General features: G+C 49.8%; 1 protein-coding gene across 3 annotated transcripts in view; it reads right to left on the bottom strand.

Annotated features, from left to right (window-relative positions):
• ASCC2 (activating signal cointegrator 1 complex subunit 2) overlaps positions 1-27,503 on the bottom strand; it is a 70,674-nt gene that overhangs the window by 10,020 nt on the left and 33,151 nt on the right. For all 3 annotated transcript variants that reach the window (XM_073554066.1, XM_073554068.1, XM_073554067.1), the window contains exons 12-15: positions 8,158-8,232; positions 7,910-8,078; positions 5,623-5,831; positions 4,879-4,998 (exon numbers count right to left, since the gene is read on the bottom strand). In XM_073554066.1, the coding sequence (XP_073410167.1) occupies positions 4,879-4,998; positions 5,623-5,831; positions 7,910-8,078; positions 8,158-8,232 (573 nt within the window). The remainder of the gene's footprint in view (positions 1-4,878; positions 4,999-5,622; positions 5,832-7,909; positions 8,079-8,157; positions 8,233-27,503) is intronic.

The following is a 27,503-nucleotide window of genomic DNA, read 5'->3' as shown; positions in this document are numbered from 1 at the left end:
CCCTTTGCTCTGTATTGGCCCCTTATCCCTGATTCATACCGGAGTCTAGCCGATGTATTACTTGAATATATCTGCAGGGTGAGGTTTTGATTATGAGCAACAGTACACTTAGGCTTGTGGCTTGCGGTATTATATACATTTTTCTCCCTTTGGAGGTCTCTTCTGCGGTGCACATTACTGTATCTAAGCTCTGAGTGGTTCCGGGGAATTCTGTTTGTCTCCTATAACCAACCATTTCATCTATTACTATGTTTATTGTGTTTTTATGCGATGTTGAATAAAAATTATTTTTAACACTATATATCTTTATGCTATGGCTTATGTAGGGCTGGATGCTCCTTACATGTGTGAATTTAGACTGGACAAATCGCAGCCTTGCAGACCTGTTCTGCCGAGGCCTGGTGCCGAATAGCCGAAGAGGCGCCCACTGACCAGGTAGAGTGCGCCTTAATCTCCAGTGGGACAGGCGAGTTCCTGATACAGTAGAACTACTGAATCGCCAGGGGAATCCACCTGGCTAGCGTTGCTTTGACACAGCTAGACCCTACCTATGCCCCTCTGGAAGCATGAACAGGGCATCTGACTTGTGGAAGGGAGCCGTCCGCGAGATGTACCGTCTCAGCGCCCTAACCACATCCAGGGAGTTGAGGGCCTTCTCAATGCGATGGACTGGCGCCGAACAAAAGGAAAGGCAAAATAATTTCCTCGTTGAGATGGAAAGAGGAGACGAAATTGGGCAGGAAGGACGGGGACGTCCTGAGAACTACCTTTTCCTGATGAAAAATTTAGGAATAGCAAACGGCAGGACAGAGCTGCGAATTCCAAAACTCGTCCGACTGGCGTAATTGCCAGTAGAAAAACCACCTTCCAAGAGAGGACGGACAGTGACACGTCCTGCGACGGCTCGAAAGGAGCCTCCCGTAAAGCCTCGAGAACCAGGTTAAGGTCCCAAGATTCCAATGGCCCTCTATAAGGAGGCGCCACATGGAAAACTCTCTGAATGAACGTCTTGACCTGAAGTTTGGTGACAATTCTGCGTCGGAAAAGCGCTGACAAGGGCGAAATTTGGCCCTTGAGCGAGCTAAGCACGAGGCCTGATTTGAAACCAGATTGAAGGAATTGCAATCTGGCCGGAATGGAAAAACACCAGAGGTGATCGACCATGATCCTTGCACCACGAAAAGAAGGTTGTCCAGGTGCGGTGATAGATGCACATGGACACAGGCTTCCTAGCACTAATCATGGTGGAAATCACGTCGTGAGAGAACCCAGCCTGTGCTAAAATCCAGGATTCAACGGCCACGCCTTCAAAGAGACAGGGCCCTGGAGTTCTGGTGGTAAATCGGGCCCTGCAAGTGTAGATCCATGCAGACTGGAAGTTGCCAGGGGACGTCGGCAACTAGTTGTATTAGTTCTGCATACCATGCTTGGTGCGGCCAATCTGGCGCGACAAGGATCACTGATACTGCCTCTGCTCTGATCTTCTTAATGACCCTTGGAAGCAAGAGAAGAGGAGGGAAGATGTACGGGAGCCGAAACCGGTGCCATTGCAGAACTATGGCGTCCATTGCGATGGCGCATGGATCACGCGATTGGGAAATGAACCGAGGAATCTTGCTGTTTAGTCTTGAGGCCATGAGATCCACATCCGGAGTCCTCCAACGATGACAAATCTGTTGAAAAGACTTCCGGATGAAGAGACCACTTCGCTGAGGCAATGCCTTGGCGACTGAGAAAATCTGCCGGCCAATTTTCTACACTCGGCCCAATGGAGGATGTGACTCGCTTCGTGCACGGCCATTGTGCTCCGGGTACTTCCCTGGCAGTTGATATTCGCTACAGCCGTGGCGTTGTCGGATTGGAACTTGATGAGACCTGCGAGGAGACGGTGGAAACTCCGTAGAGCTAAACTGATCGCTTGCATCTCCAAAATGTTGATGGGGAGGCTGACTCTCGAGTTGACCAATGACCCTGTTCCGTGTGGCGACGAAATACCACTCCCCAGCTGAGGAGACTTGCGTCGGTGGTTACTACCAACCATCTTACTGGGAGAAAAGACCTCCCTTGATTCAGGGAGGACCTCAGTGTCCACCATCTGAGGGATTGCCTGACAGAGGGATCCAACGATCCAGGGAGAACGGGTACTTGTCCTAAGCTAATGGCAACGCGTGTTGTAAGGGACAGAGGTAGAACTGTGCAAATGGAACTGCTTCCATTGCTGACACCAACTTTCCTAGAACTCTCATGCCGAAACGAATAGAGTGAGAAAACAGTTGCGCTGCCTGTTGTAAGGCTTGGGTCTCTCAGGGAGGGAGAATGACCAACCCGCAGGAAGTGTCCAAGATCATCCCTAAAAGGGAAATCTGCTGAGCCAGTTGTGGGAAAGACTTTTCAAAGTTTATCTTCCACCCCAGGCGAGAAAGTGTATTTACTGTTATCCATGGATTCCTCGCAGGCTGGAAGGGACGGACCCTTGATGAGCAGGTCGTCCAGATACGGTAACACCACCACTCCCTGAGAGTGGAGAATGGCCATGGCAGCCGCTATGACCCTGGTAAAGACCCTGGGGCGGTGGCGAGTCCGAAGGGCAAGACAACGAACTGGATGTGTTCCTTGTGAATTGCAAAATGCAGAAACTGCTGGAGGGATGGGCAGATCGGAATGTGAAGGTAAGCATCCTTGATGTCGATGGATGCTAGGAACTCTGCTTTTTCCATGGAAGCGACAACTGATCAGAGAAATTCCTTTCAGAATCGCTGTACCCTGACAAACTGATTTAACAGTTTGAGATCCAGAATGGGTGACATCGTCACGTCCTTTTTTGGAAACACAAAAGGTTTAAATATAATCCTCTGAACCTTTCGTGATGGGGGACCGGAATGATGACTCCGACCCTTAACAGCCCGAAGGAAGGCTCTTGTCTTTTTCTTGGGGGGAGAGGAAAGGAAAAACCGAGTTGGAGGGGGAGAAGAAAATTCTATTTTGTAAACGGAGGACACCAGCTCCCTGACCCACTTGTTGTCATTGGGTAGATCTATGATATCTGGCTCCCCTAGATCCAGAAGCCCTAGGCCTGGGTTTCCAAGAACGGTTAGGTCTGTATGAGATCTGGGAGCCTGCGTCTCCACGCGGAGACCGACCTGATCCAAAAGAGAAGGTAGAGGACGACCAACCGGAATTGTTGCGAGAAGATCGAAAATGCGTCAGCTGTTGGTTGCGAAACGGCTGAACAGCCCTTTGTTGAGGAAGTAGTTTACTTTTTCCCCTCCGTTTGTATCAGAAATGAGCGGGTCCAGTCTCTCTCCAAAAAGACGACCCGCTTGAAAAGGGAGGAGAAGTCAACAGTCTTTTAGATGTGGCATGCACCCACCAGCCGCAGAGCCCTGGGGCTCTTCTAATGGAGATCGCATGAACGGCAGCTTGAGCCGCGAAATTGGAGGCATCAAAAGAAGCGTCTACTACAAAGTTCGCTGCGTGAAGCATCTGGATGGCGACAGTGGGTGTCTCCGGAGGAAGATTGGTGCCCAGGAAGGAAGTAATCAGGACGTATGTCCAAATGACCATGCCTTAGTGACCTAAACAGCCGCGAAGGATGGAAAAAAACGCCGCTCCTGAAGCTCCAAAAAATTGAAAAGGGCAGTTTAGCCAATTTGACAATCGGAGGGGTTTCTGACTGAGGAACCCTCAGAAACAGATAGGAGCGTTGTAGAAGCAAGACGTGGTACAGGAGGGTCCACCGGAGGGAACTGTAAATCAACCGTTCATTAGGTCTGGATCAAAAGGGTATTTAGCCAGAGTAAACTTCTGTCCAGTGAACCACTTATGTGGCCGATCCCTATCTTACTGGACGGCTGGTAAATAACCAGCACACACGCTTGTTCCTTAAATGAGATAGGGATATTTTCCTCATCTAACTTCAGAATCCTGTTGACTGATTCTATAAGAGAATCAAGCAACTTTTGATGAGATGGGGAATTCTGAGGGCTGACGCGACAGATACGAAATCAGAGTCATGCTTGCTGTGAACCTCAGGAGAGGGCGAGCGAGAGACAGGAGTCGCTGATGCTGAGGCGCGAACGCGACTGGGGGACGCGCCATGGGACCGCTTTTCCAGAGACAGTGCTCCCGGAGGGAGAATATAGTCTGGGTCTTCTCATCCTCCAGGCGATGTTGCAGAGCTGGAGGAGGTTTTACAGGGGGGTATTGCTCAATCGATCCTCCCTCTGGGCAGGGAGATGGAGAGCTCTGGGGCTGATTCAGGGCATCCGAAAAAGCGCTGTCTTTCTCCATGCACTCCTGTTGCGCTTGCCCTCGTATCCGTGGAACCATTGTCGGAGGAGTACAGCCCCCATTCGTCGCAGGAAAGTGTACGTGAAGGGTTACTCCACGTGCTTGCCTGTTGTTGGTTCGGGGGAGAGCGGGCCTTCGAAAGGAACCGTCGCCCCCTTCACTCCGTTAATTAAAAAATAAAAATTTACAGAAAATTCAAAAATAAAATAAAAACGGTGGCATCTGAAACCAGACCCAAGTGCCTCCTATACACACTAAGTAAGAAGTGGAGAAATCTTGGCAAGCGAGAGGGTGTATACTGAAGGGGAGGAGCTAACTTTTTTTTTCTGGTTTACTTAGTGTCCTCCTAGTGGTCAGCAGCATAACACCCACTGTCTCTGTGTCCCCCAATGTGGCGTAGGAGAAACAGAATTTCCCTACATGCAAGTTTTTTTTTTGTTTTTTTTTAAAGCACTATAGACATTTATGATGCCGGTAGTTGGGCCACGAAGCAGATGGCTGAGCTGTGTTCCAGGGGAAAAAAAATGGTCACTATACAATCATATGAATTAGTTCTAAATATTACAAGAAGAAAAAAAAATTCTCTACCTTCTTCCCTTCCAGATCCTTGAAGTGTCCACAACATCTCGATTGAAAACATCAAATTCATCATCCGCAAAAACATTTGACCGCAATGTGACAAGGGGACAAGGATTCACTTGCTCCTGTCTAAAAAGTTAAAGAAAGTATCTGGAGCTTATAATGAAACGGAAGTGACTTAAATTATGCTCTATCCATCCGAGAAAAGATAATTAACTGATCCCTGCAATTCCCAGAGGTCAAACCCCCAGCGATCCCAAGAATATGAATCTGCAGAGTCCCTCCTGAATGGAGCAGAGGTGTACATGTTTGACCTTTGCTGAATTCAATGTCTATTGGACTGTCGCAAATAATGGAGCACTGTACCTGCCTTTTTCCAGTAGGCCCATGGACAGCAAATTAAGTGGAGGTCGAGCATTTGAGCCTACTCTCTATTGGACGCCTGCCTCTGCATAATTGGGATCCAAAGCCCTGTTCTTCAGATCATTGGAGGTCTAACTCCGGCAATCAAAAAGTTATCCCTTTCCTATGTAGAGGGGAGAACTTACTTTCTTGGGAATTACCCTTTTTGATCATTTTTTACATTTGATTCAATGGTCAACTTGCACAATTGAACTGGAAGTGACCAACTGTCCCAACAGTCAATCCCAACATTTTGGCAAGGTGTGAGGAGATAGGTTTAATATCCCGAGTGTATTTAATGCATGCACAAAATACATAACCGTTCTTTTGGATTTCAACTAATTGTAGTACCTGGGCATGGAGCGATCTAATTCTTGCAGACATGGTGACAAGTTTCCCTCCAGCAAGTGGTTGATGACAATTTCAGGATTGTGTCCATATTCTTCAAGACATCTTAAGACAAAGCCTTCACCCAATTCAGGAAGCAAATCTTTCACCTGTGACACTAAAGAATCCAGCTCAACACCGCTAGGGAAGGGAGCAGCTGTAGCACCTGCACACTGAGTGAAAAAAGCAATTAATTTAAAAGGGATTGCATCACCTCTAATATTTGCAATAATTAAAACCTGATAGCCATGCATATTTTAATTTCATCCTTTTTTTTTCTTTTTTTTTAATGCCGATGGAAGATTTTTATTCTTTTTTCAGTATATGACTATGGAGTCAGTCATCCTGCCAAAGCTGCTGTTCCCATCATCTAATGATGTGCTTTACAACAGTTTCATGCGCCATAGATTGCAATAGTCTGGAGATGACCATTCTATAAAACAAGAAGTGTCAGACTATTATTAGGCTTAAAAGTCTTTTTGCTTTTATTTTATTTTTTTATATAGGTGGGGATATGGAAAAAAAGAAAAAAACCCAGCAAATGTATGTTTTACATAGAATCATATATACAGCGCCACACAGTGGCTCAGTGGATAGCACTGCAGCCTTTCAGTGCTGGGGTCCTGGGTGGAGATAAGCGAACCTTTTAAGGTTCAATTCGCCAAACAGCATTGAATTCAATGGGAGGTAAAACCAAATGCATAGACAAACACCTTCAGAGGGGCCCAAAAGCTGTCAAAACAGCTACAATTAGGGGCAGACACCTGGAAAAGTAGCATTAATTGACCTATCAATTGCGCTATAATAATTATAAAAAATACAAGGGAACCCTTTAATCAGCCAGGCAAAACTGAAAGCTGCAACCCTCAGCTGTCAGCTTTAGCAAAGCTGGTTATCAAGAATACAGGGGTCCCCACGCTGTTTTTTTAATTATTTAAGTAAATAAATTTTTTTTTAAAAAATGGCTTGGGGTCCCCCCCAGTTTTGACAACTAGCCAAGCTAAAGCTGACAACTGGGGGGCAGGTATTCTCAGGCTGGTAAGGGGATATTACCCCCCCAACCCCAGCCTAAAAATAGTAGCCTGCAGCCGCTCTTTGCCAGGTCTTCTCACTTGCCCTGTGGAGATGGAAAGTGTTCATATTTGTGCGGTAGATGTCACATTTATATTGTCCGGTATCATCAAGCCCACAGCTTAGTAATGGAGAGGCTTCTATAAAGACACATATCCATTACTAACCTCACAGTAATACTGCATAAAAAAGGGGAAAAAAAAAAAGCACACCCAGAATAAAGTCCTTTATTTCAATGACACAGGCTTCTTTACTGACTCTAAATTAAATGCAAGTGAATCAACAAAATAAACAACCATATGCCTCACCTGTACGAAGTGAAGAGATAATTCATAATGTCCCGCAACGATCCTAATGACTGGTAGAGCAGTCACTAATGTGGCTGCTCTACCCGGCGACACACTGACAAGAGCGTGTAATCAGTCCTGCACAGTGTAGCACTGAGCTGCGGTGAGAAAGTTCACCAGAGTTCATCAGCTAATAAGCCTCAGTAATCTCACTTACGGCACCTCTGCCGAGAAGAGAACTTTCTCATGCAGCTGAGCCGTGAGGTCAACGGGTCTCATCAGCTGATGAACTCCTGTGACCTCACCTATGGCAGCTGAGAGCACACACTGCAGGAGCAATTACAAGCTCCTGTCAGTGCTGGGTTAAAGCAGTCACATGAGCTGATGTAACTGCTCTACAAGTGATCTGAATCATCATGGGACAGTATGGATTATAGCTGATAGTTAAGGAATATGGTGGTTTATTCTTTTTTCTCTGTTCCAGGTGACAAGGGTTTCAGGGATTAGGTGTAAGGTGAGTACATACAATGTTCTTTATTTCAATATTTCTTTATTTTAACTTTTTTTCTGTACTTTGAGCACAGGCGCCTGCTGATTACTATGCCTACCAGTCGCTGCCTGCTCCTGCTGTTATTAGCGAAAGCAGGCATATGCTGATGGGAGGAGTAGTCTTTCATCAGCCGATGCCTGCTGACCCTGTAGTAAGCTTTTTAGCTCTGTGACTAACGGTAACGTTACTGCCGATCAGAACAACTCTGGTTTCCTCCCACACACCAAAGATATACTTGATAGGGAATCTAGAGTGTGAGCTCCAATAATGTCTGTAAAGCGCTGTGGAATTAATGGCGCTATTAAGTGTGAGTAAAATAAATAAATAATAATTAAATGCTCACTTCTGGTTCTTCTGGGTAGTAGGAGTTTTGGTCGCTGCCTTCACATGCCCCTTCTTTGCTTCTGTCAGGGGAAGTCTGAGTTGGTGGTACACAACTTGGCCTGGGTCTCCGAACTTCGGCCCATGCACTCTGGACACCATGCAACAAATAACTGGTGCGTGTTTCATCACTAATAAAGAGTTAAGGGCAACTCGGAAAGACGAGAGACTGCGTAGTTTTCTACCACTGCTAGAATGCATAAAGGATACAGAGAAGGGGAGACTTGTTGCAGCAAGTGGATGTCATCTGCTACTGGAAACAGCTCATCGTAGTCACACAAGAACCTGCATGTTAGACACACTACACATTAGATATGAACAGCTAATAGGAAATTAATAAGTAGAGCTGCATAATAAAATTAAAGAAAAGTAACTTGGAGAATTTTCCATGTATCCAGTTTATTCCTTATTTTTCCCCCCACAAACTCTGCCATCAGCAAATTATCCAGCGGCACTTTTTTTTTTTTTTACATTCTTTGCTGTCTTCCTTCAAACAATGCACTAGTTAGGTCACAAAGCAGCTTATTGTGTGTCTGTTATCATGTATCAAGTGTGGCTGACACTATTATTGCATTTAAATAAAATTGGCTACTCCCCAGCGGACTGTACCTCGCCTGCAGGAGTCAGGCTTCCTCAGTTTTGTAAGAAAGCAGTAAAACATGGATTTTTGTGATAACTCACCGTAAAATCCTTTGATCTGAGACGCTCATTGGGGGACACAGGTACTGTGGGTGTATGCTACTGCTGCCTAGAGGCTGACACCAAGTCAAAAAAAGAGGTTAGCTCCTCCTCCGCCGTATACACCCTCGTCCTGATTGCGGGCGGAAACCAGTTTGGTGCAAAAGCAGTAGGAGATCAAACAAAAATCAGACATCAACCTAATGCAGCTAACAACATGTCTAGAAAATAACCACCCTAATATCATACATAGAGCGTATTAAACAAACAGAAGCCAACTTGGCTATCAGGGTGGGTGTTGTGTCCCCCAATGAGCATCTCGGAGAAAAGTATTTTTCGGTGAGTTATCACAAAAATCCATGTTTCTCCTTCGCCTCATTGGGGGACACAGGTACTGTGGGACGTCCTAAAGCAGTCCCTGGTTAGGAAGTTGACTCACCGATCCAAGCTACATGCACCTCCTGTCTAAAGGTGTGCCACCGCTGCTTGGAGAATCCTTCTACCCAGGCTCGCATCCGCTGAAGCCCGAGTATGGATATTGTAATGTTTAGTAAACGTGTTGTGAGTTCATTTTCCCCTTCACTACTGAGGCCCGAGGAACTCCCTCTTCTGGTAAAGAAAGGTAGTGAGCCTGATTATCAAACACCTGAGGCTGATGATGATGACTGGCTGAGTGGAGTTACTGACTGGATATAAGGCTGCCGACGCCCTTCTGCCCTGCGGGTGATTTCTCTTTGGGATCCTTGGAGACCAGTCTGAATTCCTGCTCCTCTAAAGCTAAGTTTGCTGCTCGGCTTTTTGCATTTGTGCTTTGTTTTGCTTTGTTATTCTGGATTTCTGCCATTCCCTGCTGGGTGTGCTGAATTCCTTTAGCTCTGTCTTCTGAAAATACCTGAGTGCTGATTTAGTTTTTGAAGCCTAGCTGCTTCAGGGTCTTTTTCATTTCAGCTTGTTGGCTTATGTCTTTGATAGGGTTTTTGCAGATTGCAGACAGCAGCCTTCCTGTCCATTCCTATCTAGGTAGTTTTGGGCCCCGTCTTTGCTCAGTCTATCTTTCTGTCTGTGTTAGTGTTTTCATCTTGCTTCACCGTCATTATATGTTGGGGGCTGCCTATTGCTTTGGGGTCTGCTCTGGGGCAGTTTAGATTTCCCCTTTCTTTCTTTAGGCCTATTTAAATTCTCCGGCTGTGATCGAGGGGTCTAGGGCATCGTAGGAACCCCCCACGGCTACTGCTAGTTGTGTTGATAGGTTCAGGGGTCTGCAATCTGATAGTTGCCAACTTCTCTGGTTTTCTGGACTTAGCTTGTATTTCTGTTTTTGCCTCCTACGGTGACTCAATCATAACATAAACGTGTGCAGGCTGGACCAGGTTGCTGCCTTGCAAACCTGTTCCGTCGAAGCCTGGTGCCGTAGCGCCCAAGAGGCGCCCACTGCCCGAGTATTGTGCTCTGATTCCTGCTGGAATCAGCGCTCCTCTGATGCGGTAGGACTCCTGAATAGCCAAACTAATCCATCTGGCTATGGTCGATTTTGAGGCAGCGAGTCCCTTCCTGCGACCTTCAGGGAGCATGAACAGCGCATCTGACTGACGAAAGGGTGCCGTCCGTGATACGTACCTCCTGAGTGCTCGCACCAGGTCTAACGTATGCAGGGCCTTTTCCACACGGTGTACCGGTGCTGGACAAGAAGAGGGCAAGACAATATCCTCATTAATGTGAAATGAGGAAATGACTTTTGGCAAAAAGGGAGGCGCTGGTCTAAGAACCACCTTGTCTTTGTGAAAAGCCAGAAACGGGGCTCGACAAGATAGGTCTGCCAGCTCAGAGACCCGCCTGATTGATGTTATAGCTACAAGGAACACTACCTTCCAGGAAAGGTATGACAGAGCGACATCCTGTAGCGGCTCAAATGGAGCTTCCTGCAGAACGCTTAGGACCAGGTTAAGGTCCCAGGTGTTCATAGGCGCTTTTATAGGGAGGTACCAAGTGGGAGACCCCCTGAACGAAAGTCTTTACCTGCAAGTTGGTAGCAATCCTGCGCTGAAAAAGGACAGATAAAGCCGATATCTGTCTCCTGAGAGAACTGGGGGCCAAGCCTGAGTCTAGACCAGACTGGAGAAAAGCCAAGATGTTAGGGACAGAGAATCTCAGTGGAGAATAACCGCGGCCTCGATACCATGCAAAGAAAATCTTCCAGGTGTTGTGGTAAATTCGTGCCAAGGCAGGCTTCTGGGCGCTAACCACTGTAGCAACCACTTTGCGCCCAAACCCCACCTGAGTCAGAATCCAAGATTCAGCGGCCAAGCCGTCAAACACAGGGCCCCTGAGTTCGGGTGGCAGATCGGCCCCTGAGAAAGTAGATCTGGGCGCTCTGGTAGTCGCCATGGCACGTCGGCGAGCAGCTGCACTAGATCTGCGTACCACGCCCGACGAGGCCAGTCTGGGGCCAACAATCGCTGGCGCCCCTTCTGCCTTGATCTTCTTGATGACCCTCGGAAGTAGTGGCAGCAGGGGAAATAGGTATGGGAGGCAAAACTGGTTCCATGGCAGAACCAGCGCATCCACGGCGATTGCCTGCGGGTCCCGGGACCGGGCGACAAATACGGACACCTTCACCTTGGAAGCCATCAGATCCACATCCGGTGTTCCCACCGTTGAAAAATCTGCTGAAAGACCTCGGGGTGTAATGACCATTCCCTGGACGCAAGCACCTGTCGGCCGAGGAAGTCTGCCTCCCAGTTTTCTACACCCGGGATGTGGACCTCCAATATCACTGTGCGGATCCTCTCGGCCCAGTGAAGAACGTGCCCTACCTCGTGCACGGTTGCCCTGCTGCGGGTGCCCCCTTGGTGATTTATGTAAGCCACCGCCGTGGCGTTGTCCGACTGGATCCGGACTGGGCGGCCTGCTAGAAGGTGATGAAAACGTTGCAGAGTAAGCCGGATCGCCCGTAGTTGATCGGGAGACATGCCTCCTGCGGCGACCACCGACCATGGGTCGTGTGGTGGCGAAAAACCACTCCCCAGCCGAGGAGGCTGGCGTCGGTTGTGACCACCAGCCACTGATCTGGGGGAAAGAGTTTTTCCCTGAAGAAGGGAGGAACTGATTGTCTGACCTGAGGACAACCTGCATCGGTGATCGTGCGTCAACGGGTTCTTGTCCCAGGATCACAAGAGGGCGTGCTGCAGGGGGCGAAGATGGAACTGGGCGAACAAGATTGCTTCCACTGCCGCCACCATTCTTCCTAGAATCCTCATGCAGAAACGGATGGTGTGAGGGACTGGATGGCGCAGTATCCGCACTCCCTTCCGGAGGGCTAGGGCCTTGTCTCGAGGGAGAATTACCAACCCTCGGAAAGTGTCGAAGATCATCCCTAAAAAGGAAATCCTCTGAGCAGGAACAAGGGATGACTTCTTTACATTGACCAACCACCCTAAGCGGGCAAGAGTATCTAGCGTAATGCTGACACTTTCCTCACATGACCGCCTTGAAGGGCCCTTGACCAAGAGGTCGTCTAAGTAGGGAAATACGACTATGCCCCGGGAGTGCAGGATGGCCATGGGGACTGCCATGACCTTTGTGAACACTGTGGGGGCAGTGGCCAGCCCGAAGGGCAGCGCTGCAAACTGAAAATGTAGACCGTTGATGGCGAAGCGTAGAAACCTTTGGTGCGGAGGGAAAATGGGGATATGTAGATAGGCGTCCTGGATATCGATAGAGGCCAAGTACTCTCCCTGCCCCATTGCCGATATGACTGAATGGAGAGACTCCATTCGGAAATGTCTGATCCTGATAAATTTGTTTAGAAGCTTTAGGTCCAAAATGGGCCTGACAGTCCTGTCCTTTTTGGGGACTGCAAACAGGTTGGAATAGAAGCCCTGAGCCTGCTCGTTTTCCGGTACTGGAATGATGACTCCGTTGTGGCTAAGCGAATCGATGGCTCCTAGTAGAGCCTTTGCCCGGGTATCCACTTTGGGAAGATAGGAAAGAAAAAAAAATCATCTTGGGGGGGCACCTGACAAATTCTATCTTGTACCCTGTGGACACCAGCTCTCTCACCCATGTGTTGTGTGCGACACTGAGCCAGATGTGGTGAAACCAGAGTAGGCGGCCGCCTACCTTGTTGGGGTCGCCTGGCAGATGCCCCAAGTCATTTGGCTGCAGATCTTTGGGACCTGGATCCCCTCGACCTGGACTGGTTAGCCCGCATCCTGCCCAATGGGTTGGCTCTATATGAGACCTGTCGGTCCCTATTGTGGTTGGGGCGCCCTGAAGCGACGGAATTAGCCGATGTCGTCCACCCGGGGTTGCGAAAGGCCCAAAAACGTGCCTGAAATTGGTGACGAAACAGCGGTTTGACCTTTTGTTGAGGAAGAAAACCGCTCTTGCCTCCTGTGGAGTCGGAGATGATCTGATCTAACTTCTCTCCGAACAGGCAGCCACACTGGTATGGTAGCGCTGTCAAGGACTTTTTTGAGGCTGAATTGGCCCGCCATGTCCTTAACCATAGAGCTCTCCTAATGGAGATTGCATTTGCGGCTGCAAGTGACGCGCAGTTGGCCGCATCTAAAGATGCATTGATCAAGTAGTCCCCCGCCATAGCTATCCGATTTGCGATTTCTGATACTTCAGCTGGTAGGTCTATCTCTTGCAAGGCTCTATTCAATGATTCTGACCAAGAAATCAAAGCCTTGGCTACCCACGTTGCTGCGAACGAGGGAGAGAGTGCTGATCCCGATGCCTCAAACACTGAGCGGGCCAAGTTCTCTATGAGACGATCAGTGGGATCCTTAATAGAAGAACCACTAGGTACGAATAATAGAGTTTTTGTAGCCAAGCGCGACACAGGTGGATCCACCCTTGGGGATTCCGTCCACTTTTTACGGAGATCCGGGGCAAACGGATACCTTGCCTCGAGTGCCTGGTGGCCCGAGAAACGCCTGTCCGGCTGTTCTCTCTGTCGTTGCACTATGTCCTGAAATTCAAGGTGAGTGCAAAATACTCTGAGGACGCTTGACTCGCTTAAATTGACACCTTATGGCCCAAAGCCAGGGTGGAATCATCCTCAATCCCCAGAGTCTGGTTGACGGCTTCTATGAGACTGTCAACCGTTTCCTAACCACCCGGCGTATCTAGGTCAAGGGGTTCATCTGAGTCATAGTCCGAGCCCTGCTCGCTATCGACTGCTGGTGACGGGGAGCGAGAAGCAGAGCTCACGGATGCCGAGGCACCGGATGGACCGGGAGACGCCGTGTGGGATCGTTTCCCCCGGGTCTGCCTGGAGTGAGAGCGACCCTTGCAGGCCGGAGGCTCCTGTGAGGTAGAGGACCCATCTAAGGCAGGCGAGCCACTGTCCCTGCCCCTATCTGGGGCCCGAAGGGACTCGATTGCTCTCGTAAGTGACGCCGTAGATTGCGACAGTGATAACGCCCATTCCGGGGGACTTGGTACACTGGGCTCGGTCGCAGGGGAGGGCTCCTGGGCGCGTTCGGACTCGCAGGCTTCGCATACTCGCTTGGTCTGCGCCTGCGGAAAAGCGGACCGACAGGAGATGCATGCAGCGTATAAAAACGTATGCGTCTTAGGTTTTCCTAACATGCTGTACCTGTCAGGCATCCGTGCTGAAAAAACCACCGGGGGAGGGTGCTCTTCGCTTCTCCTAGTGTGGCCTCTCTGTGGGGCTAGGGGGCAGCATTTACCCTTTGTCCCCTGTGTCCTAGACGTGCAAGGCCTTGCTTCATTCTGCGCGCCACAATTGCGGGCAGGCCCCCGGAAGAAAAAAGGGATCCTGGGGGCAGTACTTCCGTGTGTGGCCTAGCTTCGGCCAGAAGCCAGGGCCTATATTTCTTCGGCATCCACCCAGGCCACGGGGGGGGGGGCCGCCGTGACGCGACGCCGGGAGTGGAGACTTCTGGCCGTGGCCTAGCGACCGCTGAAGCCAAGGCCTCGATTGGGGGGGGGGGGGGGGGGGCGGGTGGAACCGCCGGACCCCAGAACAAAGACTGGGAACCAGATCCGCCGCTGCCAGACACGCCCATCGCCCATCTCTTCTGCGCCGCTGAAGGAGCCCTCCCCGCCATCCTCCTCCGTCCAGCTCAGGTAGAGGGGAGGGGGGCCATATGAAAAAAGGACGGTGCAGGCACCCTAACTCAATCTAACCCCTTGCAAGAGTGAGGAGAGGGACCGTCCGCCGCCTTGCCGCACCATAGTCTTAGCATTGGTGGGGCAGTGGGGGCCGCACAGACTACACTTGTGCCTCTGTGCAGCCTAGGGTTTCAATACCCTAGGGTGGACAGGGCTAAGTCCGGCATCATGTCCCACGGTGCGGGAGAGGATACGTGGAGGGACACTCGCACGTGCTCGCCCGTTGTAGGTTTGGGGAGATCGGACCCTTTCAATAGGGTCCGTCGCCCGTATCTCACCTCCGTGGTCTCGAACAGCACGTCTGGGCAATATCCCACGTTGCGTGAGAGGATACGTGGAGGGACACTCACACGTGCTCGCCCATTATTGGTTTGGAGAGACCGGACCCTTTCAATAGGGACCGTCGCCCCTGTCTCATCTTCATAGGGGAAAAAAAAAAAATACGCCTGGAAACAGACCGACGTGTGCCTCCAACAGACACTAAGCAAAAACTGGTTTTCGCCCACAATCGGGGCGAGGGTGTATACGGCGAGGAGGAGCTAACCACTTTTTTTCACTGAGTGTCAGCCTCCAGGCGGCAGTAGCATACACCCAAAGTACCTGTGTCACCCAATGAGGCGAAGGAGAAAGTTATATTTTAAAGGAATCTTTCTCTAGATTCTGAGCAAAGGATGGTGCCTTGAAAAAAATATTCAGATAGGAGAAAACAATTATCCCCCTGGAAGATAGAAATGCCATTACCAGGATCTTTGTAAATACCCTGGGAGCTGTGGCCAGTCTGAATGGGATAGCCCTGAACCGATAGTGATCTTGATTGACCGCAAAACGAAGAAATCACTGATGAGCTGGAATAATTGGCACATGAATATAAGCGTCCCAAATATCTACCAAAGAAAGAAATTCCCAGGCATCCATGGATGCGATCACTGACCGGAGCAACGCCATCTTAAAGCGACAAAGCCAAACCTATCTGTTCAGGAGCTTTAAATCAAAAGTAGGATATACTGAGCTGTCTTTTTGGGGGATGACTAAAAGGCTTGAATAAAACCCCCTGATGTGCTATGAAATGGGAACATCTACAATCACGTTTGCTTGAATCCGGTACGTTACCGCCTGACTCTCATGCAGGGAGAGACACAGAGATGTCGGAAGATACACAGGTAGATGCATGGCCTGGACAAATTCCAGCCCACCAACCTGTCTAACCACAACCACCTAAGGCCAAATTGAACTCAGGTGGGCAAGTAGAACAGCTAGCAGCAGCAGCAGCACCGGGCCCCTGCACAAGGACCGTCCCCTTCTCTCCCCCAGAGCCATACACTGGTAACTACAAGAGGGGGGTGAGGAGAGGGAAGAAAAGTATAACCCTGTCATGCATCTACCTGTCTTCGATATACAGATCCCTGTATCTTCTGTTCCATGCACGCGCTATTTGTTGCGGCAGGCAAGAGCTAGTTGGCTTACAGACCTCCACCCCAGTATCCAACTACCGACAGTGTCAAGGTACCTTAAGGGCCTTTTACACATAGCGATATCACTAAAGCATCACCGATTTTGTGACGCAACAGTGATATCGCTAGCGATCTCGCTACATGTGACACCTCCAACCGGCCCCCCTGCTGGATATCGCTGATTGCGCGAGAACGTCCTGGGCCGTTTTCTTCTCACTGGAGTCCCACTGGCGCTGACGAGCGACGCATGGATGCAGGCGGAAGACATTATCGCTGCCGTCTGACGGGTAAGTAACAACCGTCAAGCATCGCTGTGTCACTGGTGAGATCTGCCTGTTTGGCAGCTCACTAGCGACCATTTAGCGATGCACCAGCGATCCTGACCGGGTCGTATCGTTGTCGGGATCGCTGGTGCATCGCTAAATGTAACGGGACCTTAAGGCTAAGTTCACACGTTGCGGAACTCTCGCGGAAGTTACCGCGAGAATTCCGGAATTCCATTCCGTGGGAAAATCGCAATTTAAATTCCCGCGATTATCCCGCGGAAAAACTAGCGATTTGCAAGCGTAATTAGCTTGCAGAATGCTAGCGTTTTCCAAGCGATCTGTAGCATCGCTTGGAGAACTGATTGACAGGTTGGTCACACTCGTCAAACAGTGTTTGACAAGGTGATCAACTTTTTACTATTGGGGCTGCCTATGCAGCATCAGTAGTAAAAAGATCTACTGTTAAAAATAATAAAAAAATAAAAACAGGGATTTTTGTGTATTCACCGTAAAATCCTTTTCTCCGAGCCAATCATTGGGGGACACAGAGACAGTGGGTGTTATGCTGCTGGCCACTAGGAGGACACTAAGTAAACCAGAAAAAAAGTTAGCTCCTTCCCTGCAGTGTGCACCCTCTCGCTGGTTGAGATTTCTCCAGTTCGGTGAAAAAAAGCAGTAGGAGCATAAACAGTCAACAATAACCATAACTAAGTCAAAGCCTAAGAATGCTACAGTGAGCCAATATGCTAAACAGGGTGTGTGCTGTGTCCCCCAATGATTGGCTCGGAGAAAAGGATTTTACGGTGAGTACACAAAAATCCCTATTTCTCCTACGCCTCATTGGGGGACACAGACAGTGGGACGTCCTAAAGCAGTCCCTGGGTGGGGAGCATACATCTGCTAATACCCCATGTACCACTTAGTCAACACTGAGGTACTGCCGATTGCAGGCTGCGTCTGTCGAGAGCAGCATCTGCAGAGGCCTGAGAATGAATTTGGTAATGTCTTGTAAACCTTGCAGACCTGTTCTGCCGACGCCTGGGGCCGAATGGCCCATGAGGCGCCCACTGAGCAGGTAGAGTTTGCCTTAATCCCTGCTGGGACAGGCGCGTTCCTGACACGGTAGGATTCCTGAATCGCCAAGCGAATCCACCTGGCTAGTGTTGCTTTTGAAGCGGCTAGACCCTTCTCCTGCCCCTCTGGAAGCATGAACAGGGCATCTGACTTGCGGAAGGGAGCCGTCCGCGAGATGTACCGTCTCAGAGCCCTAACCACATTCAGGGTGTGGAGGGCCTTCTCAATGCGATGGACTGGTGCTGGACAAAAAGAAGGCAAAACAATTTCCTCATTGAGATGGAACGAGGAGACAACTTTGGGCAGGATGGACGGGGACGTCCTGAGAATTGCCTTGTCCTGATGAAGATTCAGGAACGGAGGACGGTACGACAGGGCCGCCAATTCCGAAACTCGTCTAATTGACGTAATTGCCACTAGAGAGACCACCTTCCAAGAGAGAATGGTCAGTGGCATATCCTGCAGCGGTTCGAAAGGAGTCTCCTGTAAGGGCCCAAGAACCAGGTTAAGGACCCATGATTCCAATGGCCTTCTATAAGGAGGCGCCACATGGGAGACTCCGTGAATGAATGTCTTGACCTGAATTTTGGTGGCAATTTTGCATTGGAATAGCACTAACAAGGACGAAATTTGGCCCTTGAGAGAGCCAAGCGTGAGCCCTGACTTTAATCCAGATTGAAGGAATTCCAATATGGCCGGAATGGAAATATACCAGAGGGGATCGACCATGATCCTTGCACCATGAAAAGAAGGTCTTCCAGGAGCGGTGATAGATGCGCATGGACACAGGTTTCCTAGCACTAATCATGGTGGAAATCGTGTTGTGAGAGAATAGCTTAGTTACTCACCGATAACGGTGTTTCTCGGAACCCATGACAGCACCACGGAGAGAGGGGGTCCGCCCATCAAGGACAGGAACCTACAGATAAAAAGGCGGCACCTCTCCTCCGCCCCCAGTTGGTTACAGAGCATCAGAGGGTCTCCCGGTTAGTTAACAACAAAAGTATATAGATAACATTATAATATTGCATATTATGGAGAAGCCCCGTGTCTAACAAAAAACACTTTACACACATTATCTCGTGCTCACCGCACACGTGAAAGGGGGGGGGGGGGGGGAAATAAGCGGGTGCTGTCATGGGTTCCGAGAAACACTGTTATCGGTGAGTAACTAAGCTATTCTCTCTCACCCATGACAGCACCACGGAGAGAATTTCAGAGATTGGTAGCTTAGGGAGGGACCACCGCCTGAAGGACCCTTCTCCCGAAGGTCAGGTCAGACGTAGAGGCCAGATCTAAGCGATAGTGCCTAAAAAAGGTAGAAGGTGTTGACCAGGTGGCCGCCTTACAGATCTGCTCTATTGATACCTCTGATCTTTCTGCCCATGAGGTCGCCACTGCCCTTGTAGAGTGAGTTTTTAGACCCTCCGGGATGGTATTCCCACTGGATGAATACACCAGGGCAATCGCATCCCTTATCCACCTTGCTAGGGTACTCTTGGATGCCTTGAGTCCCTTCTGAGGTCCCTGGAAACACACACAGAGAGACCCTTCCTTCCTACATCCCTTGGTGGCCTCTAGGTACTGAACTAGACACCTCTTCACATCCAGGGTGTGAAATTTCTCCTCTTCCCTATTCCTAGGGTTTGGGCAGAAGGAAGGAAGGACCACTTCTTGGGACCTATGAAGGTGTCGACACACTTCAGGTAGGTATGCTGGATCAGGTTTTAATATGACTCTATCGTCCAGGATTTTAGTGAACGGGGGTAAAGCTGACAGAGCCTGAATATCGCTCACTCTGCGAGCGGATGTTAGGGCCACTAAAAGTATAGTTTTTAATGATAGGGTTTATAGGGGTGCTGATTGGATGGGCTCGAATGGGGGCCCTGTTAGTGCAGACAACACTAGGTTTAGATCCCATGACAGTATTTTCTGGGTGGTTATTGGCCTAGACCTGGCTGCGGCCCTCATAAACTGTGCCACCCAAGGGTTGCCTGCCACATCCTGGTTATAAAGGGCACCTAGAGCCGCTATCTGTACCTTCAATGTATTAGTTGCCAGCCCCTGCTCTAACCCTTTTTGTAGGAATTCGAGAATTTTGTCAATTTGGATTCCATCTTGAACCCTTACCCCAGGTTAGATAGAAATTTCCTCCAAGTTCTACCATAGGCCCTGGTTGTGATCGGTTTCCTAATCTTTTGTAGCATGGAAACCAGGTTTTCTGAAAACCCTCTCCCCCTCAGCAGTGCCCTTTCAAATTCCATGCTGTTAAATGGAGGTTCACTGCCCGAGGGTGTAACACGGGACCTTGGGACAGAAGGTCGGGGAGATCTGGTAGAACGGGTTATTGACAGTCTTCTCAGCCAGGAAAACCAAGTTCTTTTTGGCCAAAACGGGGCTATTAGTAACATTTGTGCCCTGTCTTCTCTGACTTTTCTTATGACTGCCGGGATGAGAATGGGAGGTGGAAAGGAATACATTAGGCCCTGCGTCCATGGAAGCATAAACGCATCCAGGGTCCTGGGATTCCCCCTGGGGTCTAGGGAACAAAATGCTTCCACTTTTTTGTTTTTGTGGTCGGCAAACAGATCCATGTCCGGGGTTCCCCAAATTTTTACAATTTTCCGAAAAATGGACTGTTTTAGAAGCCACTCCCCTTGATGTAGCTGGGTGCGACTTAGAAAGTCTGCTGTCTGGTTTTCTGCTCCCCGTATCTGTAGTGCAGACAGGGACAGTAGGTTTTTCTCGGCTAGCGTGAATATTTCAGAGGATGTGTTCATTAGTGTTCGGGACCTGGTTCCCCCCTGATGATTTATGTAGGCCACCGTCACTCGATTGTCCGAAAATATTCGGACATGATGTCCCTTTAATACCGGTAGAAAGTGTGTTAGGGCGTAGCCTACTGCCAGCAGTTCCTTTTGGTTCGAGGAGGCTTCTAGTTCCTGACCTCCCCATTCCCCCTGAGCCACCCTGTTGCTCATGTGTGCTCCCCATCCCTTGGGACTGGCATCCGTGGTGATTATGTGTGTGACTTTTATCACCCAGGGAATCCCTTTGGATAGGTTGTCGGTTTCCCCACCAAGCTAGGGAACGAATAGTTTTGGAGTCTAGTGTAACGTAACCTTCCAAGTGACCTCTTAATGCTGACTGGTTGGCTAAAACATCCCATTGGAGATCTCTCGTATGTAGCTGCGCCCACTGGACCGCTGGCAGGCATGCGGAGAGGGACCCTAACAGTGACATTGCTTTTCTTAGCATCATGGAAGGGTTCTGCGTTGCTCTTGCTACCATCTGAGCGATTCTCTCCTTTTTGTGGTCTGGCAGGTAACACTCCTGGGTGTTTGAGTCCAGTGTCAGGCCTAGGAACTCCTGGACTTTCCTGGGCTCCAGCCTTGAGTTATTTAGGTTTAGGAGCCATCCGAGGTTTTTTAGAGTGCCCATCACTCTGTCCCTCTGTTCCCTGCATCTTTGGGCTGAGTTGCTCGCTATTAAAAGGTCATCCAGATATGGGACTATTAGAACATCTTGTTCTCTTAGGTGAGCCATCATCTCTGCCACTAGTTTCGTGAAGATTCAAGGGGCTACCAAGATCCCAAATGGCAGGGCCCTGTACTGAAATTCCCTTATTTCGCCACCTATGGAGACCGCAAGTCTGAGGTATTGTTGGGAGTCTTTGTGGATGGGGACGTGATAGTAGGCATCGCTGAGGTCTAATACTACCATGAAGCAATGTGGAAAGAGAATTTTGATGGTTGACTTGATCGACTCCATTTTGAATTTCTCGTTTTTGACATAATCGTTCAGTCTTTTTAGATTTATAATTGTCCGGAAGGTACCATCCGGTTTGGTTATTAGGAAGAGAGGCGAGTAGAATCCTCTGCCTTTCTCCCGCGGGGGAACCTCCTGGAGGACTTTTTTGTTCAACAGGCTTAGGACCTCTTTTTCGAGGGCTTCTTGTTCTTTTACTGATGATCTTAGTGGGGTCACTACATATTTTTGAGGTCGGAGAGAGAGAGAAAGTCTATCCTTAACCCTGATCCTATCAGATTTAATAACCAAGGGTTGTTCGATATTTTCCTTCAGACTGGGAGAAAAAAGCTTAGCCTCCCCCTCCCACCCTGGGCAGTCACTTGGAGGGCTTTTTGTCTCTGGACAAGTTACCAAAGAAGAACCCCCTGTCTCTCCTTCTGTCGTCCCATTTCTGTTCTCTCGAGGGTCTCCTCTGAAAAAATTTTTTGTTCCGAAAGGACCTTTTAAAGCCTGTGGGGCCTTTAGGGCCTACATTTGGGAATCCCTTCTTTTTGTCCCCCACCTTTTTCGAGGATGTCATCCAAAGTCTCTCCAAATAGGAATTTCCCTTCACAAGGGATGGCACATAGTTTGTAAATCCCCAGGCCAACATTTAAGCCACAGCATTCTTCGGGTTGCGCTTGACAGGGCTGCCGTTTTGGATGACAACCTTACCGAATCAGCCGAAGAGTCGGCTAAGAAGGCCGCCGCTCCCCTTATCACGTGAATGGATTCCAGGATCTTCTCCCTGGGTGTACCTTCCCTTAGCTGCTTCTCTAGTCGGTCTACCCCCACTATGAGGGCTCTGGAGGTACAAGTTGCCACTATCGCTGGCCTAAGATTTCCTCCTGCTGATTCTCAGGTGCCCATGAGGAAAGTATCAGCTTTTTTGTCTAATGGGTCCTTTAGAGCAGTGGTTTTCAACCAGTGTTCCGCGGCACATGGTCGGGTGTGCCGCGTGTCCGCATGGCTAATTTACATGCGATGCAAATTAGCCATGTGGAGGCAAGCAGGGCGGCGGGTCGGAGAGGCAGCAGTCCCGTGTTCCTGTGTCGCTTCCTCCCTGACACAGCAGTCAGCGGCGCGGCTGGATGACATCATCATTCAGCCCCGCGGCTGCTGTGCCAGTGAGAGGAAGCTGCCGGTGAGGAGAGGTGAGGGGTGTGTGTGTGTGTGTGTGTGTGTGTGTGTGTGTGTGTGTGTGTGTGTGTGTGTGTGTCTAGGTGAGAGGTGTGTGTTTGTGTGCGTGTGTAGGTGAGTTGATGGATGTGATGAGAAGCAATGATGGGAGTCATGGAGAAGGCGGTGATGGGGAAAGGGCAATGGAGAAGGCGGTGATGGGGGTGATAAGAAGGCGGTGGTGGGGTGAGGGCAATGATGGGGTTGTCGAAAGGGCAATAATGGGGTGGTGGGGAGAAGGAAATGATGGAGGTAGTGGAATGGGCAATTTCTACATGAAGGGGATTATGATGGGGCATATTACTACAAGAAGGTGATAATGATGGGGCATATTACTAAAAGAAGGGGATAATGATGGGGCATATTACTAAAAGAAGGGGATAATGATGGGGCATATTACTAAAAGAAAGGGATAATTATGTGGCTCATATACTGCAATATAAAGGGGTACAATGAGAAATACTATGGCCATGAGGCTGGAGTACAAGCGCCAGCTCATATACTATATATATATATGGTATATGCTGATAATTATGTGGCTCATATACGTGGGACTGTATGTATGACTTTACATGGGACTGTATATATATATGGGAATACATGGGACTGTATGTATGAGGTTACATGGGATTGTATATATGAGGGGGTTATCCTTTTTTATTTAACTTTTTAAAAATAAATAATTTATTGAAAGGACCTCTGCCAGGCATATTTCACTCTTGAGGGCTTAAAAAGCAGCTCTTGTGGTGATAAGAAGCTGATTTAAAACCCCCAAGAGTGAACTCCGTGAGAGCTGTATGTGTGGAATAATAAATGATATTTTGCCGGTCTTCAGCAGTCATGTCCTGCTTGAATTGTATTGAATTGTACTGTTTTAGTGTCATTTTGTGCCATTTTGGTTGGTGGTGTGCCCCGGGATTTTTTACATATAAAAAGTGTGCCGCGGCTCAAAAAAGGTTGAAAATCACTGCTTTAGAGTACCCATATCCTCAAAGGGGAGTGCAAATTTTTTCGAGGCTTTGGCGACCGCCACGTCTAACTTCGGGGCTCTGTCCCAGGACGTGGACGCTTCCTCGTCAAATGGGTATTTTCTTTTAAGGGAGAGAACAGTGGAGTTCTTCCTATCTAGTCTCTCCCATTCTTTTTTTTTATCAGGCCCTGTACATTCTCGTTTAGCGTGAATACTCTGTGTCTCTTTTGCCCTAATCCCCCGAACATTATGTCCTGGACTGATCTATCTGGCCGAGGGTCTGCTTACCGCTTTTACTATCATCTCTACCTCATCCAGGGGAAAGCAATGACGACCCTCTGTTTCCTCATCTGAGGATGACGAGTCGGTGTCTGAAGTATTTGATGTAACTTCCCCTGACGTCGAGGACTCTGACTGGGAGGCTGCTACTGTGTCCCTTTTCTTTCCCCTCTCTTTGCATTTTAGGGATGAAAGGGCACTTTGAAACTCCGATCGGATTACCGCTCTTAGATCCGAGGCGTAATACGGGGTTTCATCACAAAGAACTTCCTGTATGCAGGAGTCGCAGAGTTTTTTTATCCCAAGCTGCTGGTAGCGGCCTTCTACAGGTGGGGCATTCTCTGTTCTGTGTCTTTTCTTTCTTCTTTCCCTAGTAAAGGGAAAGAAGTCTATTATAATGGGGGACATTCGCATAGATCACTTACCCCATCATGCGCGGCTGCAGGTACCGGTTCTGGAGGTGGATTGATTTGCTCCTCGCAGTCGACTTGCTCTGCTGCGTGGAGTGGCTACTGGACCGGCCCTCTCGCCCGTCCTTTTCTTTTTGCCGGCGCTGGTGCCTGTGCTGCTGCTCCTTATGCTGCATTGGCTGCTCCTCATGCTGGTCGCTGTCCTCCAAGTCTATAGGACGCTTCCAGCAAGGAGCAGCTCCCACCATCTTCTTTTGAATCTCTCAGGCCCTGACGTCACCTCCTCCCAGCCTGCCCTGCTGTGCCCCGGGGAGCGCTCAATGCGCATGCGCCGACCGCGGGGACCCGGAAGTCTTCATTCCATTTCCGGGGCAGCGCCATATTGGTACACCTCTGTACCGCGCGCTGCCACCGTGTGTACCGGCGTCCTTCCAGCCCCATTCTCCTTTTCAGAGCGGCGGCTCGGTCCTCCCCGTCCGCTCACCCTGTACAGCCCCTCGGCTACAGCGGTGGCGGCTTCAGGCACCGACCCCGCCGCGGCAGGGGCCTCCCCGCTGCCAGGACTACGAACGGGACGGCCCTGGCTCCTTTTTAAAGGTAAGCCTGCTGCAGAATCCACGGGTCACCCGTTAAGGGCAGGAACCCAACTGGGGGCGGAGGAGAGGTGCCGCCTTTTTATCTGTAGGTTCCTGTCCTTGATGGGCGGACCCCCTCTCTCCATGGTGCTGTCATGGGTGAGAGTGAACCCAGCCTGTGCTAAAATCCAGGATTCAAAGGCCACGCCGTCAGAGACAGGGCCCCGGAGTTCTGGTGGTAAGTTGGGCCCTGAGAGATTAGATCCATGCGATCTGGAAGTTGCCAGGGGACGTCGGCGACTAGTTGTATTAGTTCTGCGGACCATGCTCGGAGCGGCTAATCCGGCGCGACTAGGATCACTGGTACTCCCTCCACTCTGATCATCGTAATGACCCTGGGAAGCAAGGGAAGAGGGGGAAAGATGTACGGGAGCCGGAACCGATGCCATGGCAGAAACTAGGGCGTCCTCTCCGATGGCGCATGGATCGCGCGATCGGGTAATGAACCGAGGAATCTTGTTGTTTAGTCTTGAGGCCATGAGATCCACATCCGGAGTCCCCCAACGATGACAAATCTGCTGAAAGACTTCCGGATGAAGAGACCACTCTCCCGAGGCAAGGCCTTGGCGACTGAGAAAAGCTGCCGCCCAATTTTCTACGCCCGGGATGTGGATTGCTGAGATGGGCGAATGGTTGATCTCGGCCCAGTGGAGGATGTGACTCACTTCGTGCATGGCCATCCTGCTCCGAGTACCTCCCTGGCGGTTGATATATGCTACAGCCGTTGGATCCTGATGGGGTGACCTGCGATGAGATGGTGGAAACTCCGTAGAGTTAATCTGATCGCTCGTATCTCCAAAATGTAGATGGGGAGACATGACTCTCGAGTTGACCAACGACCCTGTGTCGTGTGGTGACTGTGGTGACGAAAGACCGCACCCCAGCCCAGAGGACTTGCGTCGGTGGTTAAAACCAACCATCTTACTGGGAGAAAAAGACCTCCCTTGATTCAGGGAGGACCTCAGTGTCCACCACTTGAGGACTTGTCTGACCCGCAGGGACAGAAGGAACGACGGTCCAGGGAGAACAGGCTCCTGTCCCAAGCTAACAGCAATGCATATCGTAAAAGGATGGAGATTGAACAGTGCAAATGGGACTGCTGCCATTGCTGCCACCATCTTTCCGAAAATTCTCATGCTGAAACGAATGGAGTGAGGAACCAGTCGGGAAAGACTCCGCGCTGCCTGTTGTAAGGCTTGGGTCTTTTCTGGAGGGAGAATGACCAACCCGCGGGAAGTGTCCAAGATCCTTCCTAACAAGGAAAACTTCTGAGTCGGTTTTGGGAAAGACTTTTTGAAGATTATCTTCCACCCCAGACGAGAAAGTGTATTAACTGTTATATCCACGGATTCCTCGCAGGCTGGAAGGGACGGACCCTTGATGAGCAGGTCGTCCAGATACGGTAACACCACTACTCCCCGAGAGTGGAGAACCGCCATGACAGCCGCCATGACCTTGGTAAAAGACCCTGGGGGGGGCGGTGGTGAGTCTGAAGGGCAAGGCAACGAACTGGAAGTGTTCATCGTGAATTGCAAAACGCAGGAACTGCTGGTGGGACGGGCAGATCGGAGGGTGAAGGATAAGCGTCTTTGATGTTGATGGATACTAGGAACTCTCCTTTTTCCATGGAAGCAACAACTGGTTGAAGAGATTCCATTCGGAATCGCCGCACCTCGACAAACTGATTTAACAGTCTGAGAGCCAGTATGGGCGGTATCATCCCGTCCTTCTTTGGAATCACAAAAAAGTTTGAATAAAAAAACCCTGAACCTTTCGTGTTGAGGGACCGGGATGATGACTCCGTCCCTTTGCAGAGCCTGAACAGCCCGAAGGGAGGCTCTTGCCTTTTTCTTGGGGGGGGGGTTTGAATTGGAAAAAACGTGTTGAAAGGGGGGGGGGGGGGGAGAAAATTCCCTCTTGTATCTGGAGGACACCAGCTCCCTGACCCCACTTGTCGTGGATGACCGCGAGCCAGGTGTGACTGAAGGAAAGTAGACGTCCGACTAATTTGTCGGTGCCCGCCGGATACCGCAACAAGTCCTTGCGTAGAAGATTTATGAGATCTGGTTCCCCCGTGCGGGGACCAGCCTGATCTGGAAGAGAAGGTAGAGGAAGACCAACCGGAATTGTGGCGAAAAGATCGAAAACGCGTTGGCCGTTGGTCGCAAAACGGTCGAATAGCCTTTCGTTGGGGAATGAATTTACTTTTTCCCCCGGTAGTATCAGAAATGAGCTGGTCCAGTTTCTCTCCAAAAAGGTGACCAGTTTGATAGGGCAGAGAAGTCAAAGATCTTTTAGATGTGGCATCCGCCCGCCAGTCGCGGAGCCATAGGGCTCTTCTAATGGAGATCGCATTAGCGGCAGTTTGAGCAGCGCAATTGCGGCATCTAAAATAAGCGTCCACTACAAGGTCCCCTGTGTGAATTATCTGCCTGGTGATGCTGGTTGTCCCCAGAGGAAGATTGCTACCCTAGAAGGCAGTAATTAAGACTTCTTCTCAAGCGGCCATTGCCTTAGCGACCCAAGTCGCCGCGAAACATGGAAAAAGCGCCGCTCCTGAAGCTTCAAAAAACTGAGCAGGCCAGGTAGTCAATTTGACGGTCGGAGGGGTATCTGACTGAGGAGCCATCAGAAACGGATAGGAGCGTTTTAGAAGCAAGACGCGATACAGGAGGGTCCAC

This window comes from Dendrobates tinctorius, unplaced genomic scaffold (genome assembly GCF_039654945.1).
Source record: "Dendrobates tinctorius isolate UK_male_01 unplaced genomic scaffold, ASM3965494v1 ptg000206l, whole genome shotgun sequence".
NCBI lineage: Eukaryota > Metazoa > Chordata > Amphibia > Anura > Dendrobatidae > Dendrobates > Dendrobates tinctorius.
Note: the sequence above shows the minus strand (reverse complement) of the source record. Positions and strands in the feature narration are given on the sequence as shown.